Source organism: Halichoerus grypus, chromosome 9, assembly GCF_964656455.1.
Source record: "Halichoerus grypus chromosome 9, mHalGry1.hap1.1, whole genome shotgun sequence".
Classification (NCBI taxonomy): Eukaryota; Metazoa; Chordata; class Mammalia; order Carnivora; family Phocidae; genus Halichoerus; species Halichoerus grypus.
The window spans coordinates 89,281,717-89,301,742 of record NC_135720.1 but is presented as its reverse complement, the minus strand read 5'-3'; the positions used below and the strand labels follow the sequence as shown (position 1 = coordinate 89,301,742).

Genomic DNA, 20,026 nt, shown 5'->3' with positions numbered 1-20,026 from the left:
ATGCTTAACGACTGAGCCACCCAGGCACCCCTCAGTGCTTTGTTTTATAAATTATTTGCTATATTCTTTATAATCTACATGGTGCCAGAGAAAAAAGTTATGTATAATGTTTTTACTTATTACTATAGCCCTCTGCCGTGTGATTCTAATTTGGATTTTAGTGTAATTTCAACATAGTTTTTATGGTTTAATAAAACTTGCACACATTAAAATGCTATTAAACTGTTACACATGGTTAATAATATATGGACTTCTGAAAGCAGCCATTATTAAACTGAACAAAGTCATTAATGTCTTTAAACTTTGTACCAGGATATAAACTACAGAAGAGATGTTTAAATGTATCTACAGAATAGTCATGGCATCTGATTATATACATTTTTTCTTTTTTTACTATATGTATATATTTTTTGTATTAGTACTCTAATGAAAATTAAAAAACAAAAAACCTCGCTGTATTCTAGAATTGACTTTCCCACTGATCATGACTTTGAAGGCAACTGACAGTATAAAACTCGTATCTTTTGCTCCTTCATCTATGTACTAACTACATTACCAGAGGCAATCTCTATAATCTTCTGCAGCCCTAAAATTCAATGTGTTAGTAAGAAACATCCATTTGAGTTTAAGACTTGAAATACAATCATAAATTATTATATTTTCTGAGCAAAAGGTTATTTTCATTTATTTTAAATAACAAATGGCAAAGATTTTAAAAAATCTTATCAATTATTGACCATATTTTTTATTTTCAACATTCATATTATTAATTTGTCTTCACTGGGCAATATAAATGAACTCACTCAAGAGTTTGAGTTGCTGAACACATATATTACTAAAAATAAATTTAGGTATTTGAAATGTCCTGTCTCATCTTCAGAAATGATCTAAGGTATGATTATAAAATTGACTTTAAAGTATGATTGAATTACTTAAACATTATGTTCCTTGGCACCTAATAGCCAAGTTATTTTTTATCTAAAACTAACCCTAGCTTATTTTGCTTGAAATGGTTAACTGATTTAATTTATGTCAGTATTCAAAGCAATATTACCTATGTATTTGTCCATAGTAATGAGGAAACTAGCTACATATTACTGGCTTATTCATTTTACCATCTTCAAGGATCATATTCTAAAAGGTCAGACTTCAGTACATCCTTTTTTTTTCTTTCATTTTTTTTCTATTTAAGGACTACCCATTCCTTTCAAAATTTAGCTACTATCAAGAAGATTAAAAAAATGAATACTAGCTATTCTTTCTTTTTTAAGATTTTATTTTTAAGTAATCTCTACACCCAACATGGGGCTTGAATTTACAACCCCAAGATCAAGGGTCGCATGCTCTACTGACTGAGTTAGCCAGGCACCCCGATAACTAGCTATTCTTAAAATGTATCATTGTTCTAGTTATAAAGTAATCTAAATGAATCAGATGTCTTCATGAAAAAAATCGGCAATGACCAAAGTATAAATCTGACACCCTCAGACCTAGAGAAGCCCAATACTCAATGTCTGGAGAGTAAAGTGGAGATATTTAAATGGGTCCATATATGCTCATCAATTTCACCCTGGATCTAAGCCACCATACCACATGTAGTTAAAGTAGGTTCTCAGGTATGCCTCTGCATTAATACATGCTTCTACTCCACTGCTTTAACTGGACAGGCTTATTATTTAAAACAGTCTTGTAGACACAGAAATAATTCAATAAAGAAGAATCTGGCCAATAGAGTTGGGATATAAAAGTGTTCATATGAGACATCTGGGTAAACAGCAATAAAGATTAATAAAACAGGCATAAACATGTTAGTAACTGAGACTCTGAGTCAACTTAAAAAATTCTGCAACAAAAAGTGAGCCAAGTTATTGGCACTTCAAGAAAAATGAATTCTTCAAATAAATTACTTTGTAAACAGAAAATAACAGGGTTTGTTAAGTGGACATTATATTTACAATGGAAAAAAAATCCAGCTACTTAAAATGTCCATATGCATTGAAAAGTAAGAGAAAATAAAAAATAGTCTCCCAAAGAAAAATTTTATAAAACTAGATAAAAAGGGTGAGAAGTAAGTAGGTTTCATACAATTTTTTTAAAGATTTTATTTATTTATTTTAGTGACAGAGAGAGACAGCACGAGCCGGAGGGACATAGGAGAGGGAGAGGAAATCTCAAGCAGGCTCCTGTTGAGCTTGGAGCCTGACAAGGGCTCTTTCCCAGCCAGGCCCCTGAGATCATGACCTGAGCAGAAACCACGAGTGGGACGCTCATCTGACTGCGCCACCCAGGTGCCCCAGGTTTCATACAATTTTTTAAATAAAGAAAAATCATTATTTTATTATGGTTTAAATAAATATACGACAGGTTAATCCTTAGCCCACACACAAATATATGATTTAACTTGCAAAACATTTCATCCCATGAGTTTTCTTTTGTAAATAAACGTTTTGAGGATAGCGCTAACTTGGCACCAATGCTGATGGCTACTCACAGTCACTGTGCAAGTCCCTTAGAAAATGAAACTCCTAAGGCATTTAAATTTACCATTCACAGACTTTCAGGAGCTTTCAGGCATATTGAATCAACAGTGAAAATTTTGAAAACAGACAACTCTTATTTAAATGAAGTTTGAATAACCTTGTAGCTGTAATGGTTGCCTATGCTTGTCCCTAGGAGATAAGCCAGGAAAAGAAGCAAGCCTCTTCAGTCTAAATTCCTTTGACTTCATGCTTTAAGAAAGGTCAGCCTAGCTAGCCCATGATTAACATCCCCTAAAAGGAAGTTTTATAGAGTAGCTTTTATAGTGCTTGAATTAACAAGGTTGTAAAAATACATATTTTAGTTTTAGGTTCACTTATTTCTATTTTTTTTTTTTTATTGAACAGAATGGGTTTCCATGAATGGAACCTTGATTTATAACAGCATATTCATTGGAGATAAATGCCCAACTTACTGTTGCTGACTTCATCCAGGCACTGATTAGGTTATAACCCAGAGGGTCCTTGCAGTGGTCAAGTGGTCATTTTTATGATATTTTATGTAATTAAAATTGATATTAGGAACATATTTACTTTCTATATTTTATCAAACCACCAGAGTAAAATAAGCAAAATTCAAGCTTAAAAATAGAAAATACAACAGAAACAACACACACACACACACATACACACACTCTACAAATAAAAAGGCATGTTAGGCAATATATAATAAAGAATAACTGTGTCATAATAATAACACTGTCTTCATATGTTAAATGAAACAATAATAATGTTGGGTTTATGTGAAATTATCATCTACATGTGCCTTACTAGAGATATGCCCCAAATAAAATGATACTGTGGGGATCAAAATAAATAAGAGGACAAAAACACACTGTAGGTATTGATCAAAGAAAACATGGTGGTGGTAATATTAAATGTAATGCAGAATATATTAATAATTTTAAAAAGAAATACTTGACAAAATATAGAAATAATAGAAACTTTACCACTAAAATAATTATGCATCAAAATACACATGATATTTCAACCTTTCAATAATTTAAGATATTTAGAAGAAACACAGTTGCTGACAGATTTTAACTTAATATCAGGCTCTCAAAAATCAGACTGAAATAGAAGAGGTACACTATTTTTTTAAATATGTGGGTCAATTAATATTTTAGAAATTGAACAGGTAATGGCTACATTCTCAAATGACCAACCAATTACATATTATATAATCATAAAGAACAAAGGTAATGAAAATTCATCTCCTAAGAATTTTTAAAAGATACCTTAAATAGTAGTTGGTTCAAAAATACAGTGACACATTAATTTATTTTTATAAATCTTAGCAAATGAAAATTTTCTCAGGTGTTAAGATCTGAGAATTATAAGTATAGCAGGAAGACTAATGAATCTCTATAAGATGTATATTATAAATATGAACTATCTATGCATCATTCATGTGGTGTAATACTTAAGAAAAGGAATAAGAATCCAATTTTGGGAAGGATAGGTGATATGAAACAATTATAAAATGAAAGATGATTAGATTTGGAAGTCCAACATGAGATTTATATGAATATATGGTATTTGGAAAAACATATAAATAATGCTTTCTTAGAATTGTTGACTTAAAATTTGTGATTTCATTTTTTTTAAGATGAAAACTTACTTAAAAACTTGGTATCTGCATTTCAGAGTGCATCACTACTAGGATGTCTATATGCTTTCTTAAATATATATCGGTTCATTGTGAGTAAATAAATACTAACCTGCAGTAAAACATGTGTCCAGGTCCATCAACACAAATCCCTTCGTTAAGACAGAGGACCAAATTCAGTTCAGGCTCAGCATGACTGTCAATATTTATTTCACAATATGCACCAGTGTATCCACTTGGGCAAATGCAAGTAAAGTCACAGATTGATTTCTGACAGAAGTCTTCATTTATGCAAGGAATTGATGTGCAGTTCTAAATTAAGAAATAGAGGATCAAATTTGATTACTAGTGATAAGACTAATAATTTTATTAAAATTATATTTTATTTAAACGTTTTTGAGAAATCAATATGCAAGCTTATCTGATATTCCCTTCCTCTAGTAATTGAAATATGTTTCTAGTAATAAATGATTTTTATTTTTTATCATGAGAAATACTCTGTCAAATGTCCCATTGCTAATTTTTCAGGAAAAAAACTTTATTAAACTTTACTAAAACATGTATCATGGCAGTGAACACCTACTCCCCTAAGCACCCTAGTAATGGTGCTAATGCAAATTCTATGTATATAATATCAGGAATTCACTGACCCTTAGTATACATCCCAGTTTGCCTGGAACAGCCCCAGATTAATTCTGCTGTCCTAAGGTAATGATTAATAGTGTCTTTACTAACTCTCAAAGGAATCCTGGGTTTGAACACATACTTAGAACAGACAATTCATAATTGACTAATATCTCTCTTAAAAACAAGACATCTTAATATCCCTTTTTATTCCATTCATAATCTTTTCTCACCAAAATTATTTTATTTTATTTTATTTTTTTTTATTTTTTTTAAAGATTTTATTTATTTATTTGACAGAGAGAGACACAGCGAGAGAGGGAATACAAGCAGGGGGAGTGGGAGAGGGAGAAGCAGGCTTCCCGCGGAGCAGGGAGCCCGATGCGGGGCTCGATCCCAGGACCCTGGGATCATGACCTGAGCCGAAGGCAGACGCTTAACGACTGAGCCACCCAGGCGCCCCACACCAAAATTATTTTAATACATATATTCCTTTTTCAGATTTATTGAGGTATAATTGACAAAAAAACCCTGCACTATATTTAAACTAAACAGCATGATGATTTGATATACATATACGTTGTGAAAAGATCCCCACCACTGAGTTAACTCATACACCTATCACCTCACATATTTACCCTTTTTCTTATTCAAGTGGAGGGAGTGAGACCAGTTCAGTTCTACTCTCTTAGCAAATTTTAATTATAGAATACAGTGTTATTAATATAGTCACCATGTTATGTATTAGATTCCCAGAATTTCTACTTCTTATAACTAAAAGTTTGTATGATTTCCCAGCCTTTCCCTATTTCTCCCATCCCCTGACCCCTGGCAATCAACCATTCTACTCTGTCTCTATGAGTTCAACAATATTTTTTTTAAGATTCCACATAAAAGTGATACCATGCAATACAGTATTTGTTTTTAGCCTGGCTTATTTGCCTTAGTATACTGCCCTCCAAGTTTATCAATGTTGTCACAAATGGCAGGATTTCCTTCCTTTTTAAGGCTGAATAATATTCCATTGTATATATGGATGCCACATTTTCTTTATCCAACTGTCAGTTGATGAACACAGGTTGTTTCCATACCTTGGCTATTGTGAATAATGCTGCAGTAAACATGGAACTACAGATATCTCTTCAAGATAATTTTCTTTGACTATTTAATCAGAAGTGTGATTACTAGATTGTTTGGTAGTTACATTTTTAATTTCTTGAGGAATCTCCATAGTGTTTTCCATAGTGACTACCAGTTTACATTGCCATCATCACTGTACATTTGGGTTACCGTTTTCCCACATCCTTGCCAACATCTGTTATCTCTTGTGTTTTTGCTAGTAGACATCCTAACAGGTGTGGGACAATATCTCACTGTGGCTTTGATTTATATTTCCCTGATGATTAGTGATGTTCAGTGCCTTTTCACGTATCTATTGGCCATTTGTATAGCTTCACTGGAGAAATGTCTATTCAAGCTTTCTGCCCATTTTTTAAATTGGGTTATTTGGAGGTTTTGTTTGTTTGTTTGTTTTGCTATTAAGTTGCATGAATTCCTTATATATTTTGGATATTAATCCCTTATTAGTAAATATGTGGTTTGTATTTTCTCCCATTCCATAGGTAGCTTTTCATTTTGTTAATGGTTTCCTTTGCTATGCAAAAGCTTTTTAAGTTTTATAGAGACCTTTTTGCTTTCTTTGCTTTTATATAGACCTTTTTGCTTTCTTTGCATTTGCTTTTGGTGTCAAACCCAAAAAATGATCGCTTAGATCAGATATCAAGGAGCTTACCAGCTATGTCTTCTTCTAGGAGTTTTAAGGTTTCAGGTCTTACATTCAAGTCTTTTATCCATTTTGAGTTGGTTTTGTGATGATGTAAGAAAGGAGCCCAGAGTTCATTATTTTGCATGTGGCTATCAGTTTTCCCAACACCATTTATTGAAGAGACTGTCCTTTCCTCATGTGCATTGTTGGTTCCTTTGTCATAAATTAATTGACCCTATTTGCATAGATTTATTTCTGGACCCTTTATTATGTTCCACTGATCTATGTTTCTGTTTTTATGCCAAACCACACCGTTTTGATTACTATAGCTTTGAATATACTTTAAAATCAGGGAGTGTGATGCCTCCAGCTCCATTCTCCTTTCTCAAGATTGCTTTGGCTGTTTGGAGTCTTTTGTGGTTCCATATAAATATTAGGATTTTTTTTTCTATTTCTGTAAAAAATGCCTTTGGAATTTTGATAAGGGTGGTATTAAACCTGTAAGTCCCTTTGCGAAGTATGGGCATTTTAGTAATATTAATTCTTCCAATTCAAGAATAGGAAATATCTTTTGTTTCTTTCTTTTCATTTTCTTTGTATCTTCTTTATAGTCTTGCATCAATATTTTATAGTGTTAAATGTACAGATCTTTCATCTCCTCCTTGGTTAAATTTATTCCTAAGTATTTTATTTTTTTTGGTGTTATTATAAATGGGATTGTTTTCTTAAGTTCTCTTTCTAATAGTTCATTGTTGGTGTATAGAAATGCAACTGATTTTTGTACTTTTATAGCATAGCATGTCCCTGCTAACATCTTAACTCTGAATACATATAAAAGCTCTAGATTTATACACTCTTAAAATTTGGGATGCTAGATGTGCGGTCCAAACCCATCACTTCGCAAGGAGAAGCCGGAAGTTCGGGATTTCTTCCTAATTGTATGGCACTGTGCAAGAGTGGGATTTAAGGTGAGAGTGTGTCTCAACCTTTCTGACCCATTTCTTTTTTTTTTTTTAAAGATTTTATTTATTTATTTATTTGATAGAGAGAGACAAAGCGAGAGAAGGAACACAAGCAAGGGGAGTGGGAGAGGGAGAAGCAGGCTTCCCGCTGAGCAGGGAGCCCGATGTGGGACTCGATCCCAGGAACCTGGGATCATGACCTGAGCCGAAGGCAGACGCTTAACGACTGAGCCACCCAGGCGCCCCTCTGACCCATTTCAATGTGAGTATTGTCTCAGTAGTTTCTGGATTTCTCTCAAGGGGAACTGCTACATGCATTGTTCTGTACACTCAGTGCATCCACGGCAGGAGGGAAATTCAGGTGCCTCATGTGTCACCATCTGGGCCCAGAGTCTTACTGTGTATCCGATCAGAATCTTTTCATGAGTCATTTTTCCCCATGCATTTGTCCAAATTTGTGTCTAGTATTTCTGCATCCTATAGTCCCAGGAATACAGGGGATTTGTGGAGTCAAAGGAACCTAGATAATATCTGTGTATTACTTTTAAATCATTTGAATATTTTTATACTTTTATACTACTTTACCCACTTATTAAATAAATGGTATTTTATTTATTGTTGGTGCATTTATGTGTAAAATGGCAACAATTTCACCCACTTCACACAGGTTCCCATGAGAATTAAATAAAATAATGTATATAAAGTAATTAGCCCTGTTCCTGGGACATAACAGCGTTCAGTAAATGCTATCTTCTTTCCCTTTATACTCTGAAGGCCAAGGGCCTTGCCAGCCTATATCTCAGTCATTCAGCTAGAACAGAAAATGACTTTTTTATTATATTCAAGGTCTACTGTATCATGCCATATGCTTCTTAAGTTTATATTTTAGATATTACACATGTGCTTATATTCTGGAAAGCACAAAGCATGGTGCTTTAAACAAGGTATGACATCATTTTTCAAGGTAATGTTAACTCTGAAAAGATGTGCACCTATAATTCTGATAAATAATTTATGGAATTTTATGACATCATTAGTAAACCATTTTTATATACTCTTAATATGTTGTCTACACAGAATTCCTTAATGAATATACAGAAATATGAATCGTTTGTACTCCGGAATCTAAGTTACTACATCTTCAAAGATAATTACATATACAAACATGAGGTTTTTTGTTTTTTTTACATTTTACTCCAAAAAGTGATGTTTTTTAGAACTATCATTGGTTGACATTTATGCTTATAAACATTTAGTGACTTTTAAGAAATGTTAACATAACAAAAACTCACACTGAAAAGGCTAATGTGAAGCCATTGCATTCATATCATTTATTACATGAAAAATTAAGGATTTGTCAAAATCACCAGAGAATTTAATAAGTATCCTTTTCAATAAAAAGTGGATTGTGCCCTTGATTATAAAACTCAAGTCATGCTTAGAACCTAGATGGTGATCTTTCACACTCACCAGAGTGATACAGTTAAATGTATGTTTTTATAAATGAATGCCATTTGGATATATGTTCTACCTTTGCTGAAAATGTAAACTCCTTAAGGATAACCAAAGGCACTGAGTAGACTTTATGCAGGTACTGCAGTTATTTTCCTGGAATGTAAATGCAGAATTCCATAGGGAATGACATGGAAACAACATGTTTCCCTCTTAGGCCTATGGCTGGGTATATATAGAATGATTTATTAGGAAGCATTACATAAACTAATTGAATTATATCTCCCATGGGAAGAAAGGGATCGTTTTTAGACTGCCAAAAGTTCTGTCTCTAGGGTTTACAAGAATCTTTTACTAAATTAATTAGTAGGCTTAATGGAAAATACAAAAGCAATTTCTTTTTAGAAAAAAATCAAATATTTATTTAAAATTCTTGATCTTTCCTGGTGTAAAACTTAAGGCTGATCCCGTTCCTTCCGTTAATCATCATTTATATTACTTTGCTATACCCTATTTAAATAAAGTGCTTTCCAAGAAGAATTTACTAATTTAACTTCAGAAAATGAGAAAAATAAAAGGCTGCGTGTTTAGAGAAAGAGAAAGAAGCTAGGAGTAATGTTGCAGAGCAGGGCAATCTAGACAATTAACTTAAACCCCAATGCCATGCCACAGTCATTCAACTTGCATTCAGAATGTCATGCCAGGGAATCTACAGAAGTGTAAGAGTAACAGAGCAGATATATATTCATTGTGGACTGCTTAGCCAGAACAAATGGCCAGATTGGCTAGTCAATGTGCCAATTATCTCTCTGATAGTTGTGTTCCAGCTGAGTTGCATAGTTTAGATCCAGAAGTTGTTCTGTGATCTCTGAATTTCCCAGAAGAACAGAAAGTTATTACTTGATATCCTCTTTATCATAGCATTTCTGCCATGGAATCATGTGTTTTCTTTTTATACTGCTGTTTTTAAAGTAGTGGGGTACTTTCTTCAAATAAGATCTTGGAGAAACAGACTATGTTAAACAGATAACCATTAAAACTGTTCTATCTGAAGAGTGGAAATAGAACATGGTAACCAATACAGCCTTACCTTGCCCAATGCAAAGACTTACTAAACTTCACAGAATTTCTCAAATTTTCTGTAGCTCTGAATAAAAACTACTAATGTGGTCTACTGTTTCTAAAACTTAAATTACCTATGAATACTCTGGGCACCTTGTTAAATTGCAGATTTAAACTCAAAAGGTTTAGTGTGAGGCCATTTCCAACAAACCCCCAGGTGATCCTGATGCTGATAGTCCATGGACCAAACACTGAGTAGCAAAAATCTAGTCCAACAATGCTATTTTACTTTCAAAAATGAAAACAAGCTCAAGGGTGTTACTGACTTCACCAATATCTTATAGCAAGATGATGCCAGAATAAAACCACATAGACACAAAATGCCCTGAATGCCAACCTAGGGCTCATTGTACGACCAAGTCTTGATTTCTCTCTCAAAGGAGTCTCTTGGCTGTGGAATATGACAATGTATATGGTAAAGACTAAATATCTCTAAAATTTACTTCTAATATAATTTTCACTTGCTGTTTTCTTTCTTTCTTACATGGTTGAATGTGGGACTAAAGTAGTTAATCGGAAGAAGATTTTATTGAATTCCCAATTTAATCTGACTTACGGTGTTTTGATATAAAGAAAATGCACCGTTTAATTTGCTATTTCAACAAATCAAACAAGATTACGAAATACCCAGATTGGGATTTCTGCAGTAAATATTATTTTTTCTCTATTGAAAATGTGTCTGACAATACTTCCAGGAAAGAAAGCAACTGAAATACAAGAAAGCAAAACCACTGTCTTAGAAATAGCCTGAAATGCACAAATGAATCAAATATAGGAAGGAAAAATACATCAGGGCTGAAATTAGACACTATGCCAAATTTATGAAATGAATGTCAAAATTCTTTAAAGGTAATGTAGAATACTAAACATATTGAAAAAGCTAACCCTTAATGCACACCATTTCCTCAAGTTAACAAAGGAATACTGCTGAAGAAACCTAATGTGTATATTCAAAATCTCGGTAGTATATTGTGCTCTAACTTGGAAAAACGAGGGATCAAGCATGGGCAAGTAATGCAAATGACTGATAGCACTCTGAATAAATATTATTAAGGAATCTGTAGCATTTTAAGGGACATGGGGTTGGTGCTGGTGGCCGAGACAGGCTGGGAAAGGAAATGCCACTACTTTCTCCCACCAGTTTGTTCTGATTCAGGTTTGGGCTCACTCTTGCATGAGTGGTAATAGAAATCTGCCTTTAACTTGGAAAGTCAAGACTCATGAAACAGAAAATGATGGAATAGATAGAGAAAATATGTAGGAAAAGTAAGTAGGAAAAAATCCCCAATAAACATACAAATATAGTGGGAAAGGAGACCAAAAGGAAATACACACACACACACACACACACACACACACACACACACACGGGGGGGGGGGGGTTAAAGTAGTAATAAGTATTTCCTGCAATGAAATTAAGTGATATTAACTCAAACTTCTTCATCTAATATAAATAATTTTTAAGAGCAATACCCTTAAAATAAATCTCCATTGAGAGGGTACTGATTAATAAATATGGTACCTCCATACAATGGGTTATGAGAATAAAGTAGAACTATGCATGTTAATGTAGAATGATCTGCAGTGATAAAATGAGAAAGTAAGGTACCTTGTGTGTGTGTGACAAATATTCCCATTTAGGAGATCTACTTTATTTTAAAGATTTCTATTCATATTTGTCAGAGAGAGAGAGCACAAGCAGGGGGAGCGGCAGGCAGAGCAGACAAAGGGAGGAGCCCGACACGGGACTTGATCCCAGGACTCTGAGATCATGACCCGAGCCCAAGGCAGACGCCCAACTGACTGACCCACCCAGGCATCCCAAGATCTACTTTATTTTAAAGATGTTTTTACCTGAAGAACATAGATATTCTCTGTAATGAGTTGTGGGAAACAGTTGACCATTTGGTTGGAAATTCTAACTCAAACTTTACCATGAAAAGAATTGTGATGGATCAATCATCTAATTGCAAATAAAAAGGAAATAAGAAAAATACTAGAATAACTTTTTGAGTAAGTCCCTTTTGAACTTGTCACAAATCATAGAACCTTTAGAAAAGATATCAGTAAACCTTTTAATGTCAGAATCCACTACATAGTAATTAAATATTAACAACAAAAAGTCAAGGTACATAATGTATATGGTAGGGGAAAGGTAAATAATCTTATTATATAAAAAGCCCCTTATAAAATTTTTGGCTCATACTCAAACACACACACACACACACACACACACACACAGAGTTATTTTCTTTAATAATTTCTATTTAAATAACTTCCTTTAGTCCTTCTTTTAAATTAGACCTGCTCATGATAAATGCTTAGCTTTCCTTCATCTGACAATGTCTTGATTCTTTTATTTTATAATCATATTTTCTTGTTGCCCATTTTAGTGCTTTTATTATGTATTTATAATTTGGTATTAAAAACAAAACAAAACAAAAACAAGACAGAACACTGCTACCTTATAACAGTTATCTTTCTCAGTCCCAACAAAATAAAGAGAAATATCTGCTTTTTATATCACCCTACTCTCTGTTCTTTTCTGTGAGTGAGACTGTGTGTCTGTGTGTCAACCCAGAGTTAATTACATTTGTCACTAACCACAACCGTCCCATACCCAATCATGCATTTGTTTTTATTGTAGCATTAATTCTAATTTTTTAAAGCTTGCCTCAAATTCTCAGATTGACAAAAATAAAAACAGAAACAGGGGTGACTGATTGGTTCATTTGGTTAAGCATCTGACTCTTGATTTCTGTTCAGGTCACGATATCAGGGTCCTGAGATGGAGCCCCATTTGGGCTCCACACTCAGCAGGGAGTCTGCTTTTATCCTGATCCTTACCCCTGCTCTCTCTCTCTCTCAAATAAATAAATAAATCTTTAAAAAACAAACAAACAAAACAAAACAAAAACAAACAAAACAAGTTTGCTTGTGGTTTTCCCCCTCAAATCCTAACATAAACTTTGCTCTCTCACTTGCCAAGGAACATCAGATTTATCACTCTGCCCCATACTGACCTGAGTGTTCTTTTCAATCAGGACTGCCCATGGCTCTCCACTGCTCTTGTCTCTAACCTAGAAAGACAGACTCAGGGGCTCAAGCATCAGTTAAGCGTCTGCCTTCGGTTCAGGTCGTGATCTTGAGGTCCTGGGATGGAGACCCATGTCAGGCTCCCTGCTCAGTGGGGAGTCTGCTTCTCCCTCTGCCCTCCTACCCCCCGCTCGTGCTCTCTCACTCTCAAATAAATAAATAAAATCTTAAAAAAAAAAGACAGACTCAGACATTGATCTATGAATGCCTTTAAAGACTATTATTTGGGCATTGCAAAACAGAGGAAGTTACAATAAATAGGTTAGCTAAGTAACATACACATTTATATCTATATTGATATCTCTAATTAGAACTGGTGAGCAGGAGGTATTTCTGAAAATTATTTTATTTCTGTTTCTCATAGATAGAAAATATTCAATATTTGCAAAATGAATGACCAAATTTACATTTAGAGTGTACTTATTAGTGAAAAGAACACTTAACAAAAAATTCTGTTGAACTGTAATAATTAATATAGGTGACAGCATGAAATTTTAAAAAGTGGAAGAACAGAGCAGATAGTCCTAAACTAACCCATATATAGGAACTTAGTGCATGAAAAATGAGGCAACCTGAATTAATAGAGAAATGACAGAGCCTTTGATAAAAATTCTTAGAAAATTCATTTCCCTACTTTTTATCAATCATAGTAATATATTCACTGTGGATTAAAAGTACTAAAAGTGTTATTAATCCTAAAATTGTAGATGAGAATATAAGAAAATAATTTAAATATTGCTGCATGAAAAGACTTTCTAAGGAGAGATGCAAAGCCCAGTGTCATAAAGTAAAAAGTAAAGAAAAATACAAAAAATAAAAAAATATGGTGTAAGAGAATGGCCCACTTTCATTCTTCTGCATGTGGCTGTCCAAATTTCCCAGCACCATTTATTAAAGAGACTGTCTTTTTTCCATTGGATATTCTTTCCTGCTTTGTTGAAGATTAGTTGACCATAGAGTTGAGGGTCCATTTTCTGGGCTCTTTATTCTGTTCCATTGATCTGTGTGTCTGTTTTGATGTCAGTACCATGCTGTCTTGATTATCACAGCTTCATAATATAGCTTGAAGTCAGGCATTGTGATGCCCCCAGCTTTGGTTTTCTTTTTCAACATTCTCCTGGTGATAGGTATTAAGGAGGGCACGTGATCTGATGAGCATTGGGTGTTATACGCAACTAATGAATCACCAAACACTACATCAAAAATTAATGATGTACTATATTTTGGCTAATTGAACTTAATAAAAAATACAAAAAATACAAAAATCTCACAATTTACAAGTCTTATAAAGTAAGAACTGAGCCAAAATCAAGAGGCAGATGCTTAACCAACTGAGCCACCCAGGTACCCCTAAATAAGTGAGGTTCTTCAACACTTATTTGGAAAATGTAGCTATTAAAAGGAATGAGTCAGGCTCTTTCTACAATCTTTTCATGATTGTAGTGCACGTAAATGTCCTGGCAGATATTCTCAAGAGCATTAATGATCCTGAAAAGAGAGAAAAACCCTAGGGTCTTAGGAGGCCATACTCCAAAGTCATTGTCTGGTTTCTAACTGTGATGATGAAGCATGGTTACTTTGGTGAATTTGAAATTATTGATAATCAAAGAGCTGGGAAATTTTTTGTGAACCTCACGGACAGGTTAAACAAGTGTGGAATGATCAGCCCCAGATTTGATGCGCAACTCAAAGATCTAGAAAAATAGCAGAATAATCTGCTTCCATCCCTTTGGTTTCATTGTACTGACAACATCAGCTGGCATCATAGACCATGAAGAAGCAAGATGAAAACACACAGGAGGGAAAATCCAATTCTTTTTCTAGGGATGTAATACATACGTGCAAATAAAATGCTTCAACGGACATAAAAAAAATAAAAGGAATGAGTCAGGACTCTTTGTTTAAAATGCAGTGGTTCCTAAGATACACTAAGTGAAACAAAAAGTCACTTAATAAGGAGGATAATGAGTCCAGTTTTATGTTAAAATAAAAAAATATATGGAAAAGATCTAGAAGTATATAGGTAGAATTTTAATAATTGTTCTCACAATATTGCATGTATGTGTGTATGAATATATACAAATCTATATATAAAAGAAAATATTTATTTACTTATATGTCTAATTCTGAAAAGAATACCACATTTATACTATCAAGAGATAGTTTTAGAGATTGCCATAGGCAATATTATAACTGCAAACAAGATAGATGCCTTGTCCATTCTTTATGGATTTATTTATTTATTAATTATGACACTTCCTTTTCCACATCAACTATGGCATCACTATCTAGAACCAAATCAATGTAATATCAATAAATAATTAAGTTTAAAAAAATAATGTGTCAGAAAATGTGCTAATTGTTTTACATGCATTATCTAATTTAATCCTCACGCCAACTCAAGAGGGTGTTACTATGACTACCCTCATTGAATAGCTAAAATATGATTTCAGAATATAAATAATTTAATCAAGAACACATAGCAAGTAAGTAGCAAGATAGTGGCTCAATCCTGTTTCTCCTTAATGCATTTAACCACCCCATCACTCCCTATGAAAGGACCATTTACTGAATATCTATCATGTCATATGTGCTTTATCACACCAATGTCTGTGTGATGTGGGAATTATTGTAGCTTTATTTTACTGACAAGGGAAAGAGACAAAGGATTTAAATAAAATATCCATAGTCTCACAATATTAGAGGCTCTTTTTAGTCCCAACACTTCCTTCCTTTACCATGTGAGACAGGAAGGATTGGAAGAATGTCCCATTATTCAGGAAGGCTCACAAGATTCTCATCCACCCAATATGGTCTCAAACTTCAGGTAACTATCATTTCTCAACTAATCATGCATCCCACATAAAATGCCATGAGTCAATCACATTACAGACTCCTGAAGACTTGAACACAGACCCTGAGAGTATTACAGGTGTTGGTGTTCTTTACATGTACCCACCTCTCGGCACATACAGCCAGTATTTATGTTCTTGTGATATCTGGATCAATTTAATGTACTCTCATCCCTAGACATCCACAGACACCTGTATGTCTTCAGACCAGAAAGGGGGAGGCAGATGGCAAAGCATAAGCCTTTTGAGCCTTCTTTTGACAATAACCACTTCCAGGATTTAATTAATGAGGGTTCCCGATTGTAGAAATTGATGATAACAAGACACAGAAGAGGAAAAATGAAAAGAAGCTATGATTTTTAGTTCTGTTTGGAGTAACTGAGAAATTCCAAAGAAGAAAGGTGAGAGAGCAGTTAAATCATCAATAATTACTGAAGAAATGACTCTGAAACCTATAACAAGTAGTTTGGCTTTTCTTTTAAATTAGTTTAAATTTAATAAAAATTATGAAACTTACATTAATCTTGATCTCACATCTTGAGCTGGTCCATTCTGCAACACATGAACATTGATACTCACTAACGAGATCTATACATCTGAAACACAGAATTACATTTTTAAATAAGTAAGACAGTAAAGCACAATTTCAAAGAAGCTTCACTATTTTAAGTTTTTCTTTTCCAGTTAAGGTAAAAAAAAACCTGCATTCCCACGAGCAATAGAAGACAGAGTCTGTTCCTGGCTTCTTATCCATCAAGGTGACTGGATTGAAAGAACAGATCAATTTTAATTTTTGCCATCTTCCCCATGGCAATGTAAAGAAAGAACAGTTCTAAAGATAAAAAGTATGTCTAGAGTTTATGTAGGGAACTGAAGTCAGCTATGGCCAAATTGCACTGCAATGAGCTACCCATACTCATCCTCCCTCCCCTGCTTACAAAGTCAGTGGCAAGACTAGAAAAGAAAAATAATGCTGCAGAGGAAGGCTGGTGCATCTATGAACCATTCTTCTTTGCCACCTGCATCTCCTAGAAATACCCAGGGTCTAAATTTGCATGAACTAATATTCTATCCACGAGCAGAAGAGCTATTATACAATTCCATAAAGAGAGTCAAAAAATACCTTACATGCACATGGGAATGAGAGAGCCAGTCTACTTAGGGACATTTTAAATGCTAAGTATGTGGTCTTATCCCTTCACAGAGCAAATAATAGAATGCCTCATCATCCTACCTGCTACTTCTGTTACTTTGAGCAGTTACCTTTAAGTATATTAAAGTCCAATTAATCCACATTTATTGAAAATTACTTTATGCTAATGAGCAGAAATAAAAGAAGGGCAGAGATAATGTATCAGTACATTGCATTAAGTACAACAGGCAGCATCTGTCATCTTAACTGTACTTAGCTCTCGTTTTATGAAAGAGCATAATTAAAATTATCTTTATCAACTTTCCCTTGACATTAAGTCTTAAATATTGTGAGTTAAATTTACTTTCTGATTTAATAATAGAAAAATAAAAATAGTTACCTTTCATGTAGACAAGGATTTGAGAGGCAATCATTTGCATTTATTTCACAGTGTGTTCCGAAAAATCCACTCTTGCAGTCACAGGCGTAATGATTGATGCCGTCGATACAAGTTCCATCATGGAGACAGGGCTCTGATAGACATTCATCTACATTTACTTCGCAGTCAATGCCTACGATAGAAGAGACAAGACAAAACATGAGACCATTTAAATGTAAAACTCCAAAGTTTGTTCATTATGGTAAACGTCACCAAGAAATCAAGACTCCCTTCCCGTAAAGGTAATTTGACACATTGTAGCAAAAGAAAACATTTTCAAGGTTAAACATGTTTAGAGGTCTATGAACTCTCATAGTTATTTACTAATTATTACTAATTTAATGTAAATGAGAAAAACAAAGTACAAGTTTAATCTACTTAAGAAATTTGTTTTTATTGTGAGGAATTGCTAATTGAGAATGTTAGTGAAGTAATGAATTATATCAAGTTGTCACTGTAAATACTAATTCATAGATTTTTTTCATAGTTTTTTTTTTAATAGTGATTCTTGACAGTCAAATATTTCTCACTTATAGGAGATAAGAAAGAGTTTGAATTTTTCTAACTTTGGTCTTGGTGAGTCTATTAATGGGCTGACTGAGATCTCTAAATGCAACCTAATTTTGGCAAAATACCTAGTATTTTCAAAGGCCAAGTTTTAAATATTTATTAAGCACCTACCATGTAGTACCTCTGTGCTCAACTAGGGGAACCAAACAGAACAAGGAAAAACAAAACAAAACGAGAAAAGAGAGTGACTCTGTTAATCCAGAAACATGATGTCAGAGGCAATATTTATAGATAGAAAACATCTGGAGAACAACCTAAACAAAGCTTAGCGGAAAGCTAGATTGTATTTCAGGTTTTACATGTGAGAGATATTAGGAAAAAGTAGAGAGACATGGTAAAAATAGTTAGAATAATCCCTCTGTCATTGTGCCCATCTGTACTGAACATCTAGCTACCATCAATTGAGCATTTACTGGTGTGCCAGGCCTTGTGTTGAAGCCTTTACATATATTGCCTTAGTTAATGGTCATCTAACCTGGAGGTAGATATCATTAACTCTAACTCACTGGTGAATAAACAAAGGTTTGGAGAGTTTAAATAATGTTTTCAAATCACACAGGCCATAACAGCAGATTGGGATTCAAATCATGTGGGTTATTCCGCAGCTGCTATGATATGTGCATAAATTGCTATGCTGAGTAATACAATAGATACTGTTAAAAACAAGACAACAGACCCAAAATAGTCTCTTATGCAAGCCCCACATCACCAAGCCAAGACTTAATTAGATTCCAGAAATGGAATCTTAAACCAGTCAGTCAGGAATCACCTGATCAGCACTAGTTAGGTAGTGGGCCTGATAGACCCCCGCCAGCCCCTAATGATTGCAATAACCAACCCGCTTTTTTGTCTAATATAACTTCCTTGTTCCTGCTCCCTTCAGGCTATAAAAGTCATTTTGCACAGTTCCTTGGAGCTCCATTCTATGTATTAGATTGGATGCTGCCCCATTTGAGTCAATTTTTGTGCAAGTAAACTCTTTAAATTTTTAATATGCCTCAGTTTATCTTTTTTTTTTTTTTTTTTTTTTTTAAATTTTATTTATTTATTTGACAGAGAGAGAGAGAGACAGTGAGAGAGAGAACACAAGCAGGGGGAGTGGGAGAGGGAGAAGCAGGCTTCCCGCCGAGCAGGGAGCCCGATGCGGGGCTCGATCCCAGGACTCTGGGATCATGACCTGAGCCGAAGGCAGACGCTTAACGACTGAGCCACCCAGGCGCCCCATATCTTTTAACAGTTCCAATTAAAAATGTCTCTTATAGCTAAGAAGATAATGTTTAGTTGAGAATAAGGATAAGCTTACTAAACACGAAGCTATTATAATGCTTAAAACAGATAGTTATAAATAAGCTAGTTGGAAATAAAGAGAAGCTTATAAACAAGTTTATTTATGCACAAACAATGAATCATGGAACACTATATCTAAAACTAATGATGTAATGTATGGGGATTAACATAACAATAAAAAAATTAAAAAAAATAAACAAGTTTATTATGATCAAGAAAATAATAATAATGTTACTAATAATACCTGATACTTGGAGACCTTACTATGTGCCAGGTACTGTTGAGAACTTATATAGATCAATTCATTTAAACTTTACAATAGTTTTCTGACATGGAAATTGCTCTCCCCATTTTATAGAATAAGAAAATAAAGCACAAGATCTCACGACTAGTAAATGGCAGAGGGCATGCTATTAAGTCACTATGTGATACCATCATACTACATCTTAATGTAGTGTCTGTATGGTGTCTGTCCTAATGAGAGAGCAAACTGAGTGCTTTGGGCATTTAAGAAATGGAAGTAATTGAGTCTATATCTGAGAAACAGGATCAAGAAAGCTTCAATGGTCATGGTGAAAA

The 20,026-nt window shown here is 34.0% G+C and overlaps 1 protein-coding gene across 2 annotated transcripts in view; it reads right to left on the bottom strand.

Moving 5' to 3' along the window:
* The window catches only part of EYS (EGF-like photoreceptor maintenance factor), a 1,566,128-nt gene that overhangs the window by 951,417 nt on the left and 594,685 nt on the right, over positions 1–20,026 (bottom strand). For both annotated transcript variants that reach the window (XM_078055169.1, XM_078055170.1), the window contains exons 18-20: positions 17,552–17,723; positions 16,537–16,615; positions 4,259–4,458 (exon numbers count right to left, since the gene is read on the bottom strand). In XM_078055169.1, coding sequence (XP_077911295.1) covers positions 4,259–4,458; positions 16,537–16,615; positions 17,552–17,723 — 451 coding nt within the window. The remainder of the gene's footprint in view (positions 1–4,258; positions 4,459–16,536; positions 16,616–17,551; positions 17,724–20,026) is intronic.